The sequence below is a fragment of the Stomoxys calcitrans genome, chromosome 5, assembly GCF_963082655.1.
Source record: "Stomoxys calcitrans chromosome 5, idStoCalc2.1, whole genome shotgun sequence".
NCBI lineage: Eukaryota > Metazoa > Arthropoda > Insecta > Diptera > Muscidae > Stomoxys > Stomoxys calcitrans.
Genome location: NC_081556.1, coordinates 72,273,995 through 72,294,189, shown reverse-complemented (window position 1 = coordinate 72,294,189; position 20,195 = coordinate 72,273,995). Strand labels below are relative to the sequence as shown.

General features: G+C 35.2%; 1 protein-coding gene and 1 long non-coding RNA gene across 4 annotated transcripts; one reads left to right on the top strand and one right to left on the bottom strand.

Annotated features, from left to right (window-relative positions):
- The first annotated feature begins 1,311 nt into the window (after positions 1-1,311).
- Positions 1,312-16,070, top strand: LOC106085043 (protein mitoshell). Of its 3 annotated transcripts, none has more exons than XM_013249055.2 (7): positions 1,312-1,904; positions 2,245-2,363; positions 2,424-2,603; positions 6,355-6,400; positions 6,469-7,549; positions 8,313-8,459; positions 14,717-16,070. In XM_013249055.2, exons 2-7 carry the CDS (start codon positions 2,330-2,332, stop codon positions 14,867-14,869), a joined length of 1,641 nt encoding a protein of 546 aa, XP_013104509.1. In that variant the 5' UTR covers positions 1,312-1,904; positions 2,245-2,329; the 3' UTR covers positions 14,870-16,070. The 3 variants fall into 3 exon arrangements, with proteins under 3 accessions (XP_013104509.1, XP_013104508.1, XP_013104507.1); XM_013249054.2 differs by having other exon boundaries at positions 2,105-2,363; XM_013249053.2 differs by having other exon boundaries at positions 1,958-2,363.
- On the bottom strand, positions 9,610-11,105 carry LOC106085045 (uncharacterized). The gene is made up of 3 exons (XR_001220898.2): positions 10,978-11,105; positions 9,748-9,854; positions 9,610-9,681 (listed from the first exon to the last, which is right to left on the bottom strand). It is a non-coding gene; the product is annotated as an uncharacterized LOC106085045 (long non-coding RNA).
- Positions 16,071-20,195: the final 4,125 nt, after the last annotated feature.

The following is a 20,195-nucleotide window of genomic DNA, read 5'->3' as shown; positions in this document are numbered from 1 at the left end:
ACACATTAGTAATGGGGCCACCACTCAAAAATTGTGTCTAATGTACTCCCCAGGATAGGCGGTTATGCAAAATTCTACACTATTGTGGCGCATGAATCAGCCGGCATTTCACTGGATATTGATGGCATTATAAACATCATCAATACCAAACGAGTTTTCAGACAGGGAGACAGACTAAACATCATGACAAGGCGAATTATTGGAGTTAAAGGCCATCATGTTCTCGCATCAATTAGTCATATGAACGAGAATCGCTACCACCGCACTGAAATATGCGGTTACTACAACAACACAAAACATCAACCGCAGCGCGAAATCGTCCAAGGCGCTGGGATCAAACGATATTTCTACACTGATTCGGAAGAATGTGTATGTACCGAGGGTGGAGTACCAAACGTCAGGTCGTCAGCCTATCTCTTGAAACTCTTATTGTTATCGATGTCTAGAAAATTGGCAGTATAATTGGAATTATAGTGCATCGTACAGACCTATATCACATTTTTAAGGCAATGGGCAAGATGTATTCTCTTATTGACTTATGTAAGGTTTCTAATAGGTCAGCCATGCCACGTTTTTTTTTTTTTTTTGAAGAAGTCGTCAACAAGTACCTCTAGCCGATACTGGTATATTGAATAATGTGAGGTCACCAGTCGTACGGCGATTTTAGGGAGGCCCTTGAACAAAACAGGGAGTTGCCCAAGGTTGGGTTATATCTCCGGCACTGATGAACTTGATCTTTTCTCAATTCCATTGCTATGAACGGCACCCAGATCGTAGGATATGCGGAAATATGTGTTCAGAATTCCACTTGGACGACTCGAGTCCGGTTTACGTCCTGGATCACTGCTAGCCAAGAACTGTTTCACTTCCGCAAATCTGCCACCACAACAACAAAATTCCAATACTCACTCTACACAAAAGAAACCGTATCGTACATTTGACAAAGAAGTTAATTTTTTTGGGAGCATTTTGCATGTGGAATGCACTTTTCCTAAATTTCGCTGAAGCTGCTTACCAATCTTTTTAGTGTCCTTTTTTTTGCGAACGTTTTTTTTTTTTTCTTGCGATACGTGTTGATGAATAAAAAAAACTTCTCCCAAAGAAGTGTTTCATATTGCGGCACGCCGTTCAGACTATGGCAAAAAAGGAGGCCCCTTGTCATAGAGCTTAAACTTGAATCAGACAGCACTCATTGATATATGAGAAGTTTGCCCCTGTTCCTAAATGGAATGTTCATGGGCAAATTCGCCTTTATAAGAAGAAATGCAAGCATGAAATGGCAAACACAAGGAAAAGAACTTAAAATTAATAGTATATTAACGGGGCTATTATTATTATTGTTCCAGTTTGTGGAAACTTATCCTAACAATATGCTCGTGCATTTTTTGGAAAAATTAAGTAGATTGACTTATAATAGACGCGCTACCCGAATATCGTCCTTTTAAATGGACGCTCTCTGAAAATTGAGTTTCGGCCGCTATTTAACAAATATTTTTAAAATCGCTTATTTGTCGCCATTTAATTCTAAATTCAAAATTTTGAAGAAACTTTGCTAGGGAGCCTTAAGCAGAGTACTCCGAAGCAGAGTACTCTAAAGTCACAAAAATTAATCTATTTAAAGCAACACTAAATTTTGTGAAAACCGGTGCCAATCTGTTACAGTTACCCAATAGCAGATTAAAAATAAAACAGGCCTATGTGTTTATTGACATCGATTTCCGTTAATCGACCTATCGAGGCGAAAAGGGATTTTAATACGACGTCAATTAGAGAATTAGTCGACTTTGATCTTTGGTTGGCAATAATTCACAATAAATTTGAAGGCGACGCTTAACTTCATAGTTTATATTTTTGCATAGGAAAAGGAAGTAAACCTGTTGCAAACGGCGGTTGCATCTTCTTGAGTAAGTGAACAAGTTTAAGTAGTTACATTGATGTAATTAGTGAAAAAATATAGCATAGAAAATGTAAGCTCGTGGATACAAGGTGTTACAATTTGCGAAAAACAAACTGACTCCAGATTGACAAAAAAAAAAAACATTTTAGCTTGGTGGAGATTGGTTTGAGGTTAAAATGAAATTGTAATTCTTAACAACATTTATAGAGAAGTTTAAAGGATAACTAAGATTTCAATTAAAAAAGAAATTATTGATTGCCCAAGCGAAGGAGCAACTACTTTTTTCGTCTTGCAAAATACTTATTGGCATTTAAATCATTCATCACTTATATCACTTGAATCACAAGCCCCATCTAATTGGACTTGTAGAAGCGGCAGCTTTTCCTTCGAAATAACTCAACCGCATAAGTTATCGATTGACAAGAACACCAAATGGATCATTTGAGATTTCCAGCGTTAGGTCAAGGTAATAGCAAACAGATGTAATGCTTATGTTTTTTATTTACATATATTTTTTTGTCTGCAGGTATGCATCCCTCAGTTACAAATGGTATCCCAAGTTTCATTACCATGATACCGGCTATCACGGAACCCAACACATCGCCAATAACAATTTCATCGAGCGATAGTTCTCCTGTCGCCTATCATCAGAACCGAATGCATTCAATTCAAAATCAGCTGTCCAGCGCCAATGACATAACTACAAGTATGTATGTATATAGATGGCACATCCAATCAGAACTTCCCAGGCAAATTGGAATTGATTATTTCTCTCAAAACTATACCATATTTGGTTTTTTTTTCACCATGTCCATATCATCAACCAGTATAGTTGTTGTAAGAATTCATACCTTTAAGCATTTCATTAACTTTATATTTACTAAAGTAGAGCATTCTGTTCAACTTTCGGAATAGTTGCGAAAAACTTTAACAAAAAATCATAATTTGTATACCCTACACCACTACTGTGGTACAGGGTATTATAACTTAGTGAATTTGTTTAAAACACCCAGAAGGAAGAGAGATAGACCCATGTCCACACAGTTCCGGCGGCGATCGGTCCTTTGGACTTAAAAGAGCTTGCTCACTTACAGAAGCTTGACGAGGATCGCCACCTCCACATGAATATGTGGCTACAACAACAACAAAAACAGAGATAGCCCCATTGATAAATATACCGATCGCCTCAGAATCACTTTCTGACTTGATTTAGCTGTGTTCATTTGTGTAAAACGTAAAGGTCGCAACTTTCATTCGATCTTCTTTAAATTTGGCACAATCATTTTCTTGGGCCTAGAGACCAAGCCTATTGAAATTGTAAAAAATCGGTACAGATTTAAATATATAGCTCACATTTAAAATGTTTGTCCGATTTGGACTAAAATTCCCATTATATCGTCATTTGTTAACCGATTCTCACGAAATTTTGTTTTGCTTCGACATTACTGGTAAGTTTCATAGACTTCGGCTCAAATTTAGATATAGCTCCCATATATATGTTCGTCCGATTTGGATTACAATTTCAATTATATCGTCATTTGTTTACCGATTCTGAAGAAATTTTGAACTAGTGATTCTCTTATAATTCTGGGCATTATTGGTGAATTTCAGAGAAATAGGTTCAGATTTAGATTTAGATCCCATATACATGTTAGTCCGATTTGGACTAGTTTTGCAAAAATGTGGTATTTGTTAACCGATTCACGCGAAAATTGGCACATAGGATCCCCTTATGGCTCTCGGTACTGCAATTGATTTAAAGGAAATTGGTTCAGATTTAGATATATCTCCCATATATATTTTCGCCCGCTTTTGAATAATTCACAATAATTTTGTAATTTGTTATCCGACTTTCACAAAATTTGGGTTTTCTCTTATAACTCTTCTGAAGACTGATGAATTTCTAAGAAATTTGTTCAGTTCTAAATATATCTTCCATAAATATTCATCTCCCGATTTTCACTTTTAAAGTCTTTACTCACCCATTTATCAACCGATTATCCTACAATATGTACGGATTTTAGTGTAGGGTATCAAAAGGTCGGCTTCGCCCGACTTTAACCCGTTCGTACTTGTCTTAAACATAATAAAATTACTTTTTTTTAACAGATCACTCTTATATATAGTGCTCCTTAAGTGCTCCGTTTACGCCATTAAACAATTATTTTTTTTTATTTCACGTGTTTTTAGCTTATACGTTTTTATATGGATTTTGACAGTTTTTAACGTGAAAAGCCCATCATCCCTACGAAAGAAAAAAAACATCTACGGCCCTATTCACAAAACTTAATGAAGCCTTTAAATAGGCTTATTTGACAGTTCTATAAAATAAATTTGTCAAATAAACCTATTTCTAATCTACATTTAGTTTTGGGTGCTAGTGTTTGGACAGTCCCAATCTTCAAACTTGCCAATTTCATAAGAGGTTTTGATTTTATAAGCAAAAACCTGAAGCGTTAATACAAGACCACAGACAAATTATTTCAATGTTGTGACAAGAATTCATCCCTTTTGGAGCACAAGAATTCAAATCGGGTGTTTGGAACATTGCGGTGCATAAGAAAGACTGTCTGAAATAAGCGTACAAATGACTGGAGGATGGGCTAAGCTCCTCCAGAAAAAAATATATATTGTTCTTGACAAAATTTGGCATTTCTTTCTGGAATTACTCCAAATCATTTCATTTACTGTATACGGATATTCTTTAACCATTAACGGTGAATGGTTAGAAAAACGTCCAAAAAATAGGAAAGAGGTATTTCTATACTTTTTGGATTGGCATACGGTTAGGTTGAAATTGAACGAAACAAACTAGTTAAAACAAGTAAAAGCGTACTTAGCTCGGCCGGCACCAGTCTTAGGAACACACCACCATGGATTCTGCTAAAAATGTAGTTGAAGGCCATAATTTTATAGTTATGACTTTGTTGAAAGTCATAACAGAATACTTCATGCAAAATTTCAGTCAAATCAGACAAAAATTGCGGCTTGTAAGTGCTCAAGAAGTAAAATCGGCGATCGGTTTATATGGGAGGTATATCAGGTTATAGACTGATTTGGAACGAACTTAGCACAAGAACACTATACGCAAAATTTCAGCCAAATCGGACAAAAATTTCTGCTTTGCGGCTTCCAGGGCCTCAAGAAGTCAAATCGGGAGATCGGTTTATATGGGAGCTATATCTAAATCTGAACCGATATGACCTATTTGCAATCCTCAATGACCTACATTAATATTAAGTATCTGTGCTTTTGACAGACAAACGGACAGACATGGCTAGATCGAGAGTCGAGTCGAGACGATCAAGAATATATGTACTTAATGAATATGAATATATGTAAAGATGAATATTTCGAGGTGCCACAAACGGTGCCAAAATTGTTTTCTCTTCATATGCATGTTTTGGGGGAAAATTGGCTTATTGGATGTCAACAATTTTACAAAAACCCAAATGTCAAACAAAAAATCTTGTTGTTGTTGGGGAGAAGCCTTGCCTATGACTCGGTTGACTCCATCGGGTCAATCTGGTACGTATACTGGGTGCCAGGGGATACCCTCTTACCGCTTTATTCACAAAATTTTATGAAGCCTTAAAATAGTTCTATAATGAAAATATGTCATATTAGACTATTTCAAATCTACATTAGGGTTTGTGAATAAGGCCGTTGATTTCTATATGTAAAAATTAATGTAAAATGCACTCTCGTGTGTTAAATGGACACAGAAAAAAAACTAGAAAAATGAAAAATTTGGCAGAGCCCGGCAAGGATTCGAACCTGGACACACGGAGCAACAGCGAGAGCCGTTGCTGTTGCCGTTGTCTAGCGTTCGAAGCCATCAATACAACTTCCAACAGATGCACAAAATCATGTGCAGTACGGAAGAAGTGTAATTTGCCACAGAGAGAATGTCTGTCATTACACGAAAATACATGCATTGGGAAAAAGTGCAGCTAATATATAGGGTTGTCGAGCGTGGTTAATGTGGTAATTGTATCATAGATGCGTTTTCGCTATTAATACGATTTAAATACAACATACCAACGCACGACCCTCGAAGCCATCACACCTAATATGGTTTAAGACTTTTAACCAAGGACGAAACGCGTCCCTTAGTGGTTGGTGTGTGTTGCTATCTTTGGCTTTCCTTTTCCAGGGGAAACAAACAAAAAATGGACACAGAATATTTAAAAAATATTTTTTTGTTGCAAAATACATATACGAAAGGAAATCATAAAGAAAATTGTCAGGTTGCAAACAGGAAACATTTTTTAATATTATAAATAACAATAACAGATAAATTCCTACTGTGTCTAGAAAATTTAAATATGGTACGATCTGAAAATTTTTCTCTTGATAACAGTACGAACAATATCCAAGTTATTTACAAAATTCATTCGGATTAACATAGCATTCTAACATTTTAAACTTAAGTAATTTATTTCGTTTATTTTCAGACCCAACTTCCCATTTGCAGGTTTTATCGAACACTTTACCTTTGGAGTAAGTTACAACGAGTTTTGCATCAATTGTAACAATTATGCTAATATAAATTAAACTTTCATTTAAAGTTTCAAGGCGGCATGTGGGGACACATCTAATTTCCAGTATGACCCCACGACGACAGTAAATCCATCAAAGGCTAAACTTCTTGAGTTGGTACGCTTGGCCCTTAAGGGGTGTAGTATTGCTGAAGGTTTGGCACAAGAGCATCGTCATCGACCATGCTTTAAGAAAATCGATTGTATATGCGCTCGCTTAAAGCAAGACTTGATGCGTCCCTATGGAGTTTTGCCTAACATCAATTCTCAAGGCATACACTGGGGTATAAAGGATTTCATATTTATCTTCACGCGCATCGTGCATGCATGGATTATTGCCAAAGGCTATGTCTATGATAATTCGGAGGGCTTAAACAAGGTTAAGTCTGCGTTGAGCCCAGATTTCCTTAAATCCTTTGTCGCTTGGCAAGACGCAACTATTACACTTATCGAGAGTCTTATTAAATCATTTGTTAATCTAGATAGCCTGGTGCAATCACACAAAAATGTCAACCAAAAGACGGCTGCACAATGTACAATGGACAACAATTGCTCATATTCGGTGTTCTTCTCGAAAGAGAATTCTTCTGATCAATTGAGTGACTCCTTCGACAATACACAATGCAGTTCATTAAATGAAAACAACGCACCTACAATGTCCGGGGAGATGGGAGAAATTGAACGGAAAACCACCACAACTTATTTTAAAGCCGGCACTTATAATCTAGTCAAAAAAGACATTTTCCCAGTTGAGTCTGCGGCAACAATTTCAATGGAAGATACGTTTCACTTGCAGGCAGTGCCTTGTAAGCAAGATATTGACAAAGCACTTTTAGATTTTTCGATTACCTCGTATGATGGCAATGTAAACCCAATAGTCAATGTTTCACCTCAAGCTTTAGACAGTTTAAGACCGAAAGACATCGACTGTTCAAACCAAACCTCCAAAGAAGAGCAAAATAGCAATTCACTTTCAAATAATAACCACCTCGATACCATGGGACGCACCACTGAATCTAGTAACTTGCGATTAACGGAAAAATTAACCGCATGCTTAAAGTCAATGAAAAATGCAGATATGTTTTTCAAAATGCATTTCAGTAAAAATTATGTAAGTGTTTTTTTTATTTGGCCTAATCTTCTAAAATAACTCTGATTCCTACTTGGCTCAAAAAATTACACAAAATTGTACAATTTAATGTTTGCTTGGCAATGTCGAGACATATCGCAATGTACACTGTCAAATATAACATACATGCATATATTATTTTTTAAACCCATCACCATGGAATGTGAGAATAGTAAATCCATACCTGCGAAAGCAAATTGTTAAGAGAGCTACTATACTGTCGACATGTAGCAAACAGAATAAAAATGATAGAAAACCATTATTCATGTGAATCGTTTTTGATAACCGCCTCAGATCTAGACAAAGAATAGGATCGGTTTATTAAATTTTAAACTCATCGAAGTCTTTATACTTATGATTTGGCCAAATTTTGACAACAATTATGGGTCGATTATGGATCATAACTCAACCGTAGTTGTGTTGTCGGGACCCAACTCCATGAAATTATTTAAGGGACGCAATTCATCTCATTTCAAATGCAAAGCTGCCAATTGGCAACGCAACTGCCATCTATAATCGACCTTTTAATCATAACAATCCTTTCCTCCTTTTCATTTCGTGATGACCCAATACAAACGAAAGTATCACACAGCATAATAAAGATCTGTCCTAACATATACATATATATATATATACAAGCTCAATTTTTCTTGAGGCAATACTTATTCAAAAATTAAGTCTACTCTATGGTGGTGGGTTTACAATTTCCTTAGCGCTGCAATCCTAATTGTTTTAATTCAATCAGTTTCCAGATTTCATAAACAAACACAATCAAGATTTTATGGATGTACGATCAATAATTTTGAAAAGTGAAGAGTCTGGCTACAGATGTATTTTTGAAATGGTTCATGACGTTAAAAGAATAGTATTTTTTGGAAGGGAATTTTTAAAGGTACCAATCTATAATTTTATTTTATTTTTTTATTTTAAAGAGTATATACATGCCGGTTTTAAAATATTCATATAATTCCTGTGGAAACTTACAGAGATATACATGCTATGATTGTTCAATTCGTATAGTCTAAAATAGTCGAAAAATATACAGAAACTATTGTTTGCCGATTTGCTTAAATTAAACACAACCGAAATTTTTTTGATGTTTCCATAATTTCATGCTTTCAACGTCACATGCGGACATGCTAACTTTTGCGCCAAGGTGGCTTCTTCAGCTTTCAAATTTCCAGTTAGCAGTACTTTATGGCGTCTCAGACGCATATTTCGATGTGTTACAAACAGAATGACGAAATAAGTATACCCCCATCCTATGGTGGAGGGTATAAAAAGTCAAACAAAGCCATACAACAAAAGCAACAATGATGAAAAGAGTTGCTAGGACTCAGTTCGTGAGTATTTGCAATAAATTGAAGCAAAATTTATATTGGCGCAACATGTCGCTGGTACTTTACTCAAAGATCTCAGTATCACTTCTGCGGAATGCGAACAACATTTTTTTCGTGACCATTTTTTTAAAATGCGTTTTGACATATATAAATTAATATTCCTATTTGGCGTTGAGGCTGCAATGCTTTACTTGACGTTGGGTTTAGACTTCCAATATCTATCAAATATTAAATATTTATGCCTTATGGTAGGCTTAGATGTGAACGCATTTAATTCAGAAAAAATTATTAAACTCGTTCTAAAAGTCCCAACATCGTCCCAACATAGTTCCGTTTGGCTTAATTGTTTCTCAAAATTGGTAGAATCCTTTTAATGCTGGTATCGATAAATACAAAATAATAGTATGAAGCTTTCACAGAAAAAAAAATGAAAACTAGGGCCGATTAAGAAATTTGCACATTTGCTGAAATCGACTTTGGAATAAAGGAATTTGTATTATTGAATAACAATTTTGCAATTCAATTAAAGTGATTATAAACTCCATATACCAATTAGTTAAAATTGCCCTTTGTTTTAATAAACTTTTTTACGGTTTTAATAAAAATAAATAATTGATTTTTTTTTTATTTCATTAGATTAAATTGCGTATAAAACATGAAATATATAGATTAAAATAGAAATATATTTTTTATTTAATGATACCAGGATTCGATAGAATAGAAGAAAAATTGTCGTTTCCATTACGAGCCTCTCTTCATTGTCGGGGACTTGGTCTGTAAAGAGTATTATAAACAAATTAATGTACATATGTACACATTTAAAACGAAAAGTAAAAATACCTATCTTAGCATTTTGCGTACAATACCATGAAATCTAGATGCACTTTTGTTATCTTTCGTCCTCAGCGCAGTTTTCCAAGTAATGTAATTTGTATATGGATAATAAACTATTAAAATAAGACAATTCTAATAATATTAATAAATACCACGTTTGCATTCTTCAATTTCCTCCAATTTGTTGCGTTTGGAATTTGTCTATTCCATGTGTCCACATCCTTATTTTTTCCGCTTTTCACTATTTTAGCATAACGATTTTCATAATATTTTTCTATTTTTCATGAAAAATTTTTTTTTTGTCCACCCATGCCACTTTTTGTCTGTATATGATAGAAGTGAGGCATATATTTTACTCATTCTCACTTCTTTTCGCAATGGACATGTGTGAAAGGGACCACAATACAATTTGGATCAAGGCACAATTTATACTATTAAATAACAACTTAATTCGTACAATTAAAAATATGTTCAACGTATGCCTTATTACCAATCACTTGCCGTTATACAAAAGGAAACCGAATTTGTATGTCATAAAACATTAAAGAAATTAGCAACTTGTTTGAGGTGTTTTTTTTTAAGAAAATACCATATTTAATCGGTCAAATTTAGGTTTATATTTTTTCTGTGCTGCAAATATGCGCTCTCATTTAGTTGAGTTTTTAGAAACAAGTCAGTGCATGTCACCCTAGCGCAGAGGTTAACATGTCCGCCTATACGCTGAGCGTTTGGGTTCGAATGGCGAGAGCATCAAAAATTTTCAGCGGTGTTTATCCTATACTAATACTGTCGACATTGGTGAGGTACTATGTCATTTGAAAAAATGGTAGTTATGTAAGAGGTATCGCACTGCGCCGTTCGGACTCGGCTCGGAGGCCCCTATCATTCAGCTTAAACTTGAATCGGACAGCACTCATTGATATGTAAGAAGTTTGCCCTCGTTCCTTAATGGAATGTTCACAAATTTGCATTTTTGTCTTTTTTTAACATTTTTGAATAACTTGATACCAACTATGAAAAACGTCACTTTTTAGTATGTAATGCCCGTTACATTAAGCAAAATATGAACATGGAGTGCAAAATTCAATTGCAGAAATTTATTCAGAAGTATAAATTTGTTCAACTTAACTTCTGTATGTAACTATAATCGCAACTAAACCATATTTGCCAAAGAAATAAAGAGGCATGATACAAGTCATTACTACAATTTAAGCGAAATTAGATAACAAAATATACCTTTTATGAGTTCAAAGATCGGACTCTATGGCAGCTGTATCTTACCATGGTCCGATCTAACCAATATTCTCTCCGAGTAGATTAGATTTAGATTAGAAAAGATGTTATTTATAATTCATTCACAAATATAATTCGATAGTTTTTTATGAAAATCTAATTTGACATAACATCTATGCTGTGTCAGACTGGCATACAAAAAAAAAATTACTAAAATATAGAGTGATTAATTATGATTAATTTTTTTTTTATTTTTAAGTTGGTACTGATTCTTATTTGCTTTCCTTCAGGTATTGTTTGACTTTTATTATTCACTTTCGTCAATTCAAGGAATTAACTAGATTATTCAAGAGGGGTGAAAAATTATCTCCATTTAATATTGTATAGAATTCATTTAGAGCCAATGAGCTTTTTTCAAAACATCGCCTTCTCTCGTAAGCATATATAGGGCATACCCCTATAAAATGAAAAGTGGTTTCAGGAACTTGTACGTTACAAATAGAGTAATTACCGTTTGTATCATTTCTAAAGGCTCTGAAATTGAGGTTAAGCAGACCACCTCTGGCACGAAAAACTAATCTTATAAATTTCTGGAAGTTGCCATCTCAAAAGCGTAGGGGGATATCGTATTTAAGATGTGGGTAAGGGCCGGCCAGCTGTCGGGGTAATCTATCACTAGGCATTGCAAGTACTTTGATAATATAATTAAAGTGCAACCTGGGGGTCTCCAAAAACAGAGTTGGTAGTCCCGTTCCGATATGCAACATATAGTTAGGCGTATTACTTAGTAAGTATAGTAGCTTTTTTATGAATAACCTGAATAGATTCTCTACTTGCTCATAGCTAACATGTCCCCACACCTGAGCGCCATAAAACTTTATAGACTTGGCAGCGGTATTAAATATCTTCATCTTATTCGAAATGCTAATTCTTCCGTTGAGGATGTAGCGTAGCCATGTAGAATTAATAACCATTTTGGCAGATTGTAGCTCGTAGAAAGATGCTTTACAAAGGAAGGGTTATACGTAAGATTCATATGGAGATATTTGTACTCATTTACGACCTCTATGGGCTCAGAGCCTCAATACCAAGACATACTGCTACTGATCTTGGGTCCCTTTCTGAAACAAAACAATCCTAGATTTGATCAGGTTTAAACTTAGCCCCCATAACGAGCAATATGCGTATAGAGTATCAATCATCGACTGAAGTTTCGTCGGTGAGTCCGAAAGCAGGACAATATCGTCAGCAAACAAAAGCACCCTAATCTCGACCTCCCCAATGAATTATTTATATACAAAGGGAACAGTATTGGGCTCAGTAAACAGCCTTGACGGACTCCCTGACTAACCTTAAAAGGTGTAGATAGGGTTGCACCATCCCATACTTGACTTGTGTTATCACAATAAATCAGACGCAGTATACTAATAATCTTTGTAGAGAGACCCAAATGTGGCCAATTTAAAAAACAGGGAGTTTCAAGTAATCATGTCAAAGGCAGCAGAAAAGTCAACAAAGAATGCGAACGTCTTTCTATTGTACTTCTCTTCCAGTTCAAGTAAACTATGCTTGTAAGGTTAAAGATATTATCAATAGTTGAGTAGCCCCGTCTAAATCCTGCCTGGTATTCCTTCAGAATCTGATTTTGCTCTGCCCACGAATTAATTCGGGTCAACGCTATGCCGGTGAATATTTTGTACAGTGTGTCAAGCAGCGAAAAACCTCTGAAGAAAAACAAAGTTAAGCAGATTTTGAACTTCTTGCAGAAACGAAACTGAAGTATATTTGTAGAATTCAAAAGAGATTATATCAAAGCCCGGCGCCTTATTACTTTTTGCATTACCGAGTACAAGTAAAAACTCGCGCATTTCAAATGGGTCCATGTGGTGCGGCAGCACCCAAGCCATCTTCTTGAGAGCTAGACGACAATAAGTCAATTAAGTATTTGCGGAAAGAATCCGCATTAAGGTCGTTTCCTATTCTAGGCGGTGTTTCCTTTAACTTATTCGCAAGTTTCCACCAACCAGCGGAGTTCTTCACAGTATCCAATCTTTCAATGGCCGAGTTGTATAATGCCAATTTCTTTCTATTGTAGAGATTCGTAGAAAAGGCTCTACAAATCTGATTATTAAATCTGCGATAGCAGTTAAGACATTTAAGCATACGTTTTCTGGTTGACTCGCACTTTGAAACCATCTAGAACAAACCATAAAACGTTTACCTGGTGACTTTCCAGCAGCATCGTGTATTTTAGATATGAGAATGTCAACCTTGCAATCAATGGTAGATTCGCTAAAAAGATAATTTAAGTCACATTGTCCGGTGATGATGTTACCATATACATCAGGCCTCAAGGGACACCATCTTAGTTTCTGTGGCAATATGCATGACTCCTCTGCGTTAATGGAGTTCGACTTAATTGAGAGTTCCAGTGGCATATGATCCGAATACGGTTTACAGGAGACACGAAAATTGTCCAGCAGTTCTAAAACATCGGCGTAGCCTATAACGTAATCTATTACCGTTGAACCCATTACCCCACAAAACGTATACTCGCCCTCCCTATCACCTTCACATCGTCTATTAAAAATAACGCCACCTAAGACCTCACTTAAGTTCAGAAGTTTCGGCATTTACTATCTTCACACTTATCCTTTGACATACGTTCCGCAGTGATGTCCTGACCTAGTTCAGGAAGTATGTCTAGATTCAAAGGAAGTTGGTTTTAGATCCAATAGAAACTGCTCTAATGTCGAGAAGTTGTTTGCGCAGTCATTACAATTCACATAAAGGGTTATAAAACACATATGCATATTCTCTCCGAGTATCGAGGTGACTTTTACAAATCATTGTATCACATTTAGGAGTAATCGGATGAAAAATAGGTATTATATAAGCTCTAAATGGTATATATGAAGATCGGTCTACGTAGGGCTATATCAAGATATAGGCCGATATGTTTTTCAAAAGAGTATTTTTTTTTAAATCTAATTACATTGTGCTTTCGAAAAAAACGTGAAATCAAAAAAATGTCCTTTGAGATGTAAGGATAAAGATACTCCCTAACGCCCTCAACATTTAAGTGTAACGCCGGTTACAAATAAATTATTAATATTTTGAAAGATTATGATATTGGAGGTAGAGAAATATACATCAGGCAAAAGAAACTTGTTTGAAGTTTCTTGTTCTTGAAATTATTAAGTGATGTTCACAATCAAGAGAAAGGCATGCAAATTTCGCTAATTGTAACGACAATGCCCGTTACGCTGGTTTTGATGCACTTTTTATACAGGCAAAACCTATGATAATAATAATTAATTGATGGTTCGCTCAAGGGAATAAAATTGCACAAAGTTCATATAAAGTGAAGCTTTTAAATATATTTATTCAGAAGATATATTCGTATAGTTCAGTAACACCGGTTGTAATGGAATTGCCCATATGTAATTATCATATAAACGGAACATTCAATTTTACTTTTTGAGTATCTGGAAGTGTAATTGTTAATTTCTTTGCCTCATCGGTCCATGGTCTAATACAATTTTGGTATAAAAATTAAAGAACCCAATTTTTATACCAAAATTGCTTGTTTGAAAAAAAGAAGCCTATAAAATATCGCCCGGCTGTAGTTAACACGTTTTTCCCCTGTTATAAGTATATAGATACAGATGACTTTTGTAGCCTTTTTGGATATTTTAGAAAAAACATTTCTTTAATTGCTGTTCATCTCTTCCACTATCAGACGAAATACGACGAGAAACTTGAATGTGCTATAAATAGTTTTGAAACTGAAATTAATGAGTTCCTGAATAAATCCCCATTTGCAAATTACCAACTTGAATATTTAACCGGTGAACCAAAAGAGCTTTTATACAAAAACTATTGTTTAATATAAGCATGTTAACTATTTTGTTATTTTATGTATCTGAATAATACACTATAATATTTTATTTCGTTATATTCTTTGCTTGCTGCTTAAGGCATGTCATTTTGAAACATTTATTATAACTATGTCACTCCATTTGAACTTGGTGCTTTATTCTGTATTTTCCCTTTAGATTCATTCATAGTTTGCTTTAACAATTTTTAATGTTATTTTTCGAATTTAAATAGAGCAATTGTGAATGAGCAATTCAAATTAAAAAGAGAAGAAAAATTATCTTCATGAAGATAATTTGATAAAACGAACGAAAATACAAAATGACATGTAAATTACTACTAGTATTTCTTTTATATTGTAATTGATTACTTGGCCTTTCAACTGATCTTTGGCGATATATATGGTTGTGGTAATATTTTATTTTGTGATCAAAAAATATTGCAGCTTCTTTCAGTCAATTTAGTTGCCATAATATATCAATTTTCTATAATTTGTTTTTTATATTGTGTAGGGCATTTTTTCAATTTGTTTATGCAGAATTTTTGTATTTTGATTCCATCCAAATTCCTAGTTATACATAGATTGATAATATATTTGCATATGTTGTGGCAAGTGTCTATTGTCTTAGGATCTTTTCATGTATTTATATGCGTCCAAATGTTAATTCACTTGTGTCATATATTCATATATTGCATTTCAAATGTATTAAGTAGTACTTCTTTATTTGGCAAACTTAAAAGACTATTTTAAATGTCATTGATTTTATCAAAATTATTCATCAACTACTATGTATTTATTGTAAGAGTTTTATGTTTTTTATGTTAATATTTCCTTAACTACTAACGTCAGTTTTCAAACATTCAAATTTAGAATAACAGAATAGTCGTGCCCCAAAAAGATGCAACAAAAGACCGAGTTTAGAGAAGAATGTGTAACCTACCTGATCTAAAAAAGATGGAAAACAAAATTTATACAATACTGTATAGCTTGAATTAAATGATCAAATGAAAAACGAAAATTGAGAATGTTTAACTTTACTTTTACATCTTTTTAGGGCTTAATATTCATTCAAAACATCTGTATCCTTTGATAGAACTAGCCATTATTTATCATTCGAATATGTAACCTGTTCAATAAAAATATTCTCTTGTACTTTACTCCCATATATTGTAGAATAAAAAATTGCTATGCATTAAATATAATTCCAAACTTTAAATTTTTAGATTATAATTTGTAGTAGTAGATTTTGCTTATATTATGTGAAGATATTCAAAAATTATCCAATTAAAATCCGTATATAATCTTCACCTTTTCTCAGGGATCCGGAGCGGGTACTTTTTTCCCCTCTGCTGCCGCTCTTTTCTTTTAAATTGACTATTGGTTTTTTAATTTTCTTCTAATACACATCGTGCCCTGTGAAGTGATATATTAATTTTAACATTACGTTTACAACTTCCAGCAATATTCAACTCCGATTATATGTTATCTTGATCGCCGTCTATATTGGGCTATATCCTTATAAATCCCCCATATAACCCGATCTCCGATTTATTCAGCCTAGAGAAGGCGCAATTATTATTTGATTTAACTGAAATTTTGCATACTGATTTCTCCGATAACATTTAACATCCATGCCAAGTATAGTCTGTATCCGTGTATAGGTGCAATCTATATAAACAAATCATCCAATCAATCCAACTTTCTTAAGCACATACCGGAAGCAATACCTAACCAAATTTAAAAAAAAAGAATAACGTATCCATACCAAGTATGGTCTTAAACCGTAACTTTACTTCTTAAGCACATACCGGAAACAATTCCTAACCAAATTTAAAAAAGTAAAAGGACATTAAGTTCGGCCGGGCCGAACTTTGGATACCCACCACCTCAGGTATATATGTAAACCCCCATTTGTCATTATCCGTTGAAAATTGGATAACTTCGGGACGGATATTGAGTGGTGTAATATATATAAGTCAAATAACCCACTGTTTTAAATTTCAGCGGAATCGGGTAATAAATAAAGCTTTTATGGGCTTCAGACCCTTTATCGGGAGATCGGTCTATATGGCAGCTATATCTAAATATAGACCGATCTTATCCATATTTAGGTCAGATGTCGGGAGGTTTAAAAAACCCACTGTTTTAAATTTCAGCGAAATCGGGTAATAAATAAAGCTTTTATGGGCTTCGGACTCTTTATCGCGAGATCGGTCTACATGGCATCTATATCTAAATATAGACCGATCTAATCCATATTTGTGTCAGATGTCGGGAGGCTTAAAATAACCCACTCTTTTAAATATCAGCGAAATCGGGTAATAAATAAACATGTTATGGTCTTCAGACCCTTTATCGGGAGATCGGTATAGGTCAGTTGTAGGGAAGCCTTAAACTACTCACTGTTTCAAATTTTAGTGAAATCGTATAAAAACAAAGCATTTATGGGCATTAGACCCTCTATCGGTTTGGCCCGTTCAAGAACTTAACCAGCGTGCATCAAAAAATTGTATCTGTGCCAAATTTCAGCTCAATATCTCAATTTTTGAAGGCTGTAGAGGGATTACAACAGACGGACGGACGGACGGATAGACGGACAGACGGACAGACACACGGACATCATTAAATCTTCTTAGAATTTTACGACGATACGAAATATATATACTTTTTAGGGTCGGAAATTGATATTTCGATGTGTTGCAAACGGAATGACTAAATGAATATACCCCCTATCCTACGGTGGTGGGTACAAAAAAAAGTAATAACGTATCCATGCCAAATATGTTCTGAATCCTTGTATAGGAGCAATCTATATAAACAAATCACGCAACTTGACTTGTTAAGCACATACCGAAAGCAATTCCTAACCAAATTTAAAAAAAAAAGTAATATCGTATTAAGTTCGGCCGCGCTGAACTTTGGATACCCATCACCATAGATATATTTATTATCCTATTTTATTATAAAACTACGAAATCCATATAAATGTCCAGGTATGGTCCGATTTGCATCATATTCGGCTCCGGTACCGAGAAGTGTATATTAGCCATAGTTTAAAACTATGGGGAAATCAGGTTATAAATGAGGATTTTATGGCTTAAGATCCCAGATCTGTATTCATATCGGTCCATATGGCAGCTATATCCAAAAATGGTCTTATATGGTACGCCTGAAGGCCATCGTAGATCAGAGGTTAGCATGTCCGCCTATGACGCTGAATGCCTGGGTTCGAATCCTGGCGAGACCATCAGAAAAAAATTTCAGCGGTGGTTTTCCTCTACTAATGCTGGCAACATTTTTGAGGTACTATGCCATGTAAAACTTCTCTCCAAAGAGATGTCGCACTGCGGCACGCCGTTCGGACTCGGCTATAAAAAGGAGGTCCCTTATCATTGAGCTTAAACTTGAATCGGTCTGCACTCATTGATATGTGAGAAGTTTGCCCCTGTTCCTTAGTGGAATGTTCATGGGCAAAATTCGCAATTTGCAATGGACCATACGCTGTTCGGATATCGGTTGGCCTAGTGCAGCTCCATGTTCCAACTTTATATCAAAGTATGATCCGATCTGGTTCGGACAAGGGAAAATCTAGTCCAACTCACAGTTCTTAATTTCAGCAAAATAGAAAAAGACGACTTTTTATGGGCTTAAGACCCTAAATCGTTAGACCGGTCAATATGGCAGCAATATCCAAGTTTGGTCCGATCTGGACTTTATTCAGTTCGGACAATGAGAGGCCCAGTGCAACTTTCCGTTTAAAATTTCAGCAAAATCGGGTAACAAAACGCGATTTTATAGGTTTAAAACGCTAATTTGGCATACTATTTTCAGGTCGGACCTAGTGTCATTCACTGTTCAAAATTTAAGCGAAATCGGGTAACAACTGGGCCTTTAATGGGTTTAAGACCCTTAATTGGCTTTTCTTAATATAGTTCGATCTGGACCAAGTTCGTTGCGGATGTCGACAGGATGTCACTGTTCAAAATTTCAACAAAATCAATAAAAAAAACTGCTGCACGTCTGCCTTCGCTCTTTCGTTGACAAAACATAGGGTCTTCTACATCAGAATCGTCTTCTGAATCAACGGCACCAACAATTTTTCATGTGTACTATTAACGTAATATTACAATAGCTGTGTTTTATTTTAGTATTTATAGTGCAGTGCAATGAAATTTGAATGAAAATGACATGTATCCAGCACAACGAAGTTCTCGATAAATTACCAGCATGGCCATGATATGTTTTTCACAAAAAAGTATGGCCACTTGTAAAAATACCTTTATTGTGTGCGGCAAAATAGAATTAAAGCCAATTATTTGTAAAATTGTGTGCACAAATCTTATAACATTTTATTTGACTTGTTTGTCCACACATGTTTTGCTATTTTAATTTATAATTTATACAAATATGTTCACGTTTTTCCTCGTATTGTTAATACAAGTTGGCAAATGGCATTAGCACCTCATGGCAAACCAACAGACATGTACTGGAAACTTTTATTGCGTTTTATTTTTGTCCTTCACAGCTTGTCTATCCAGTACTATAATAAAACACAGCAAATATCTCTGTTGGATTAAGTTTCATGCCCGGTAAATCTTCAACTAGACAACGATTCTTTCCCAGAAAATCCCTTCGCAATGTTTTGTTCATAATACTTTGGTTATCCCGTAGCCAGCGGGAGACAGTCGTTAAAAAACCATCTCTTCACGTATATCGCCGTGCATTGATGTTATTAACCTTGGTATTGTTGTAGCAGTGTGTTGTATACTGAGGCAGCAGCCCTTGCCGATGAAGGACTCCATCGGGTCAATCCGGTACATACAACCGGATGCGATGGGATTACCTTGTATTCTTGCAGTGTGTCCCCAATATTGTTTGGCTAGGTTTTATACTCTTTTGAGACGAAATTGCGAAAAAAAAGCTAGGAACTGATTTTTTGTACAATTGGGTTGAGAGTTGATTTTCCATTGGATGATTGAGATCTTGCTATCCCAGTCTTTATTGGCGCCAGTCAGACATTTTAACGACTCTATTTAAGATATTTCCATTTTCAGACGCTTTTCCTTACAGGAAACTCTACAATTCTTTTGGGATATTGTAATTTTTTCATGAACGAGTCAATAGAAATAGAAATGTCATCAGCGTATTTACACACGCCAACACTTAAGGATATGCGTCTGGCAGCCGGAGTTGTCAAACGCTTAACTCGGGGACCTATGGTCCATCCCGACACGGGATAGCTGTGAGCACCACACAGGCTGGAATATTGAGGTCTGTGTGGTGTTCATTGCTGTCATGAGAAGCATAGCTGCGAGCTACCGGTGCGGATATTGGAATGCTC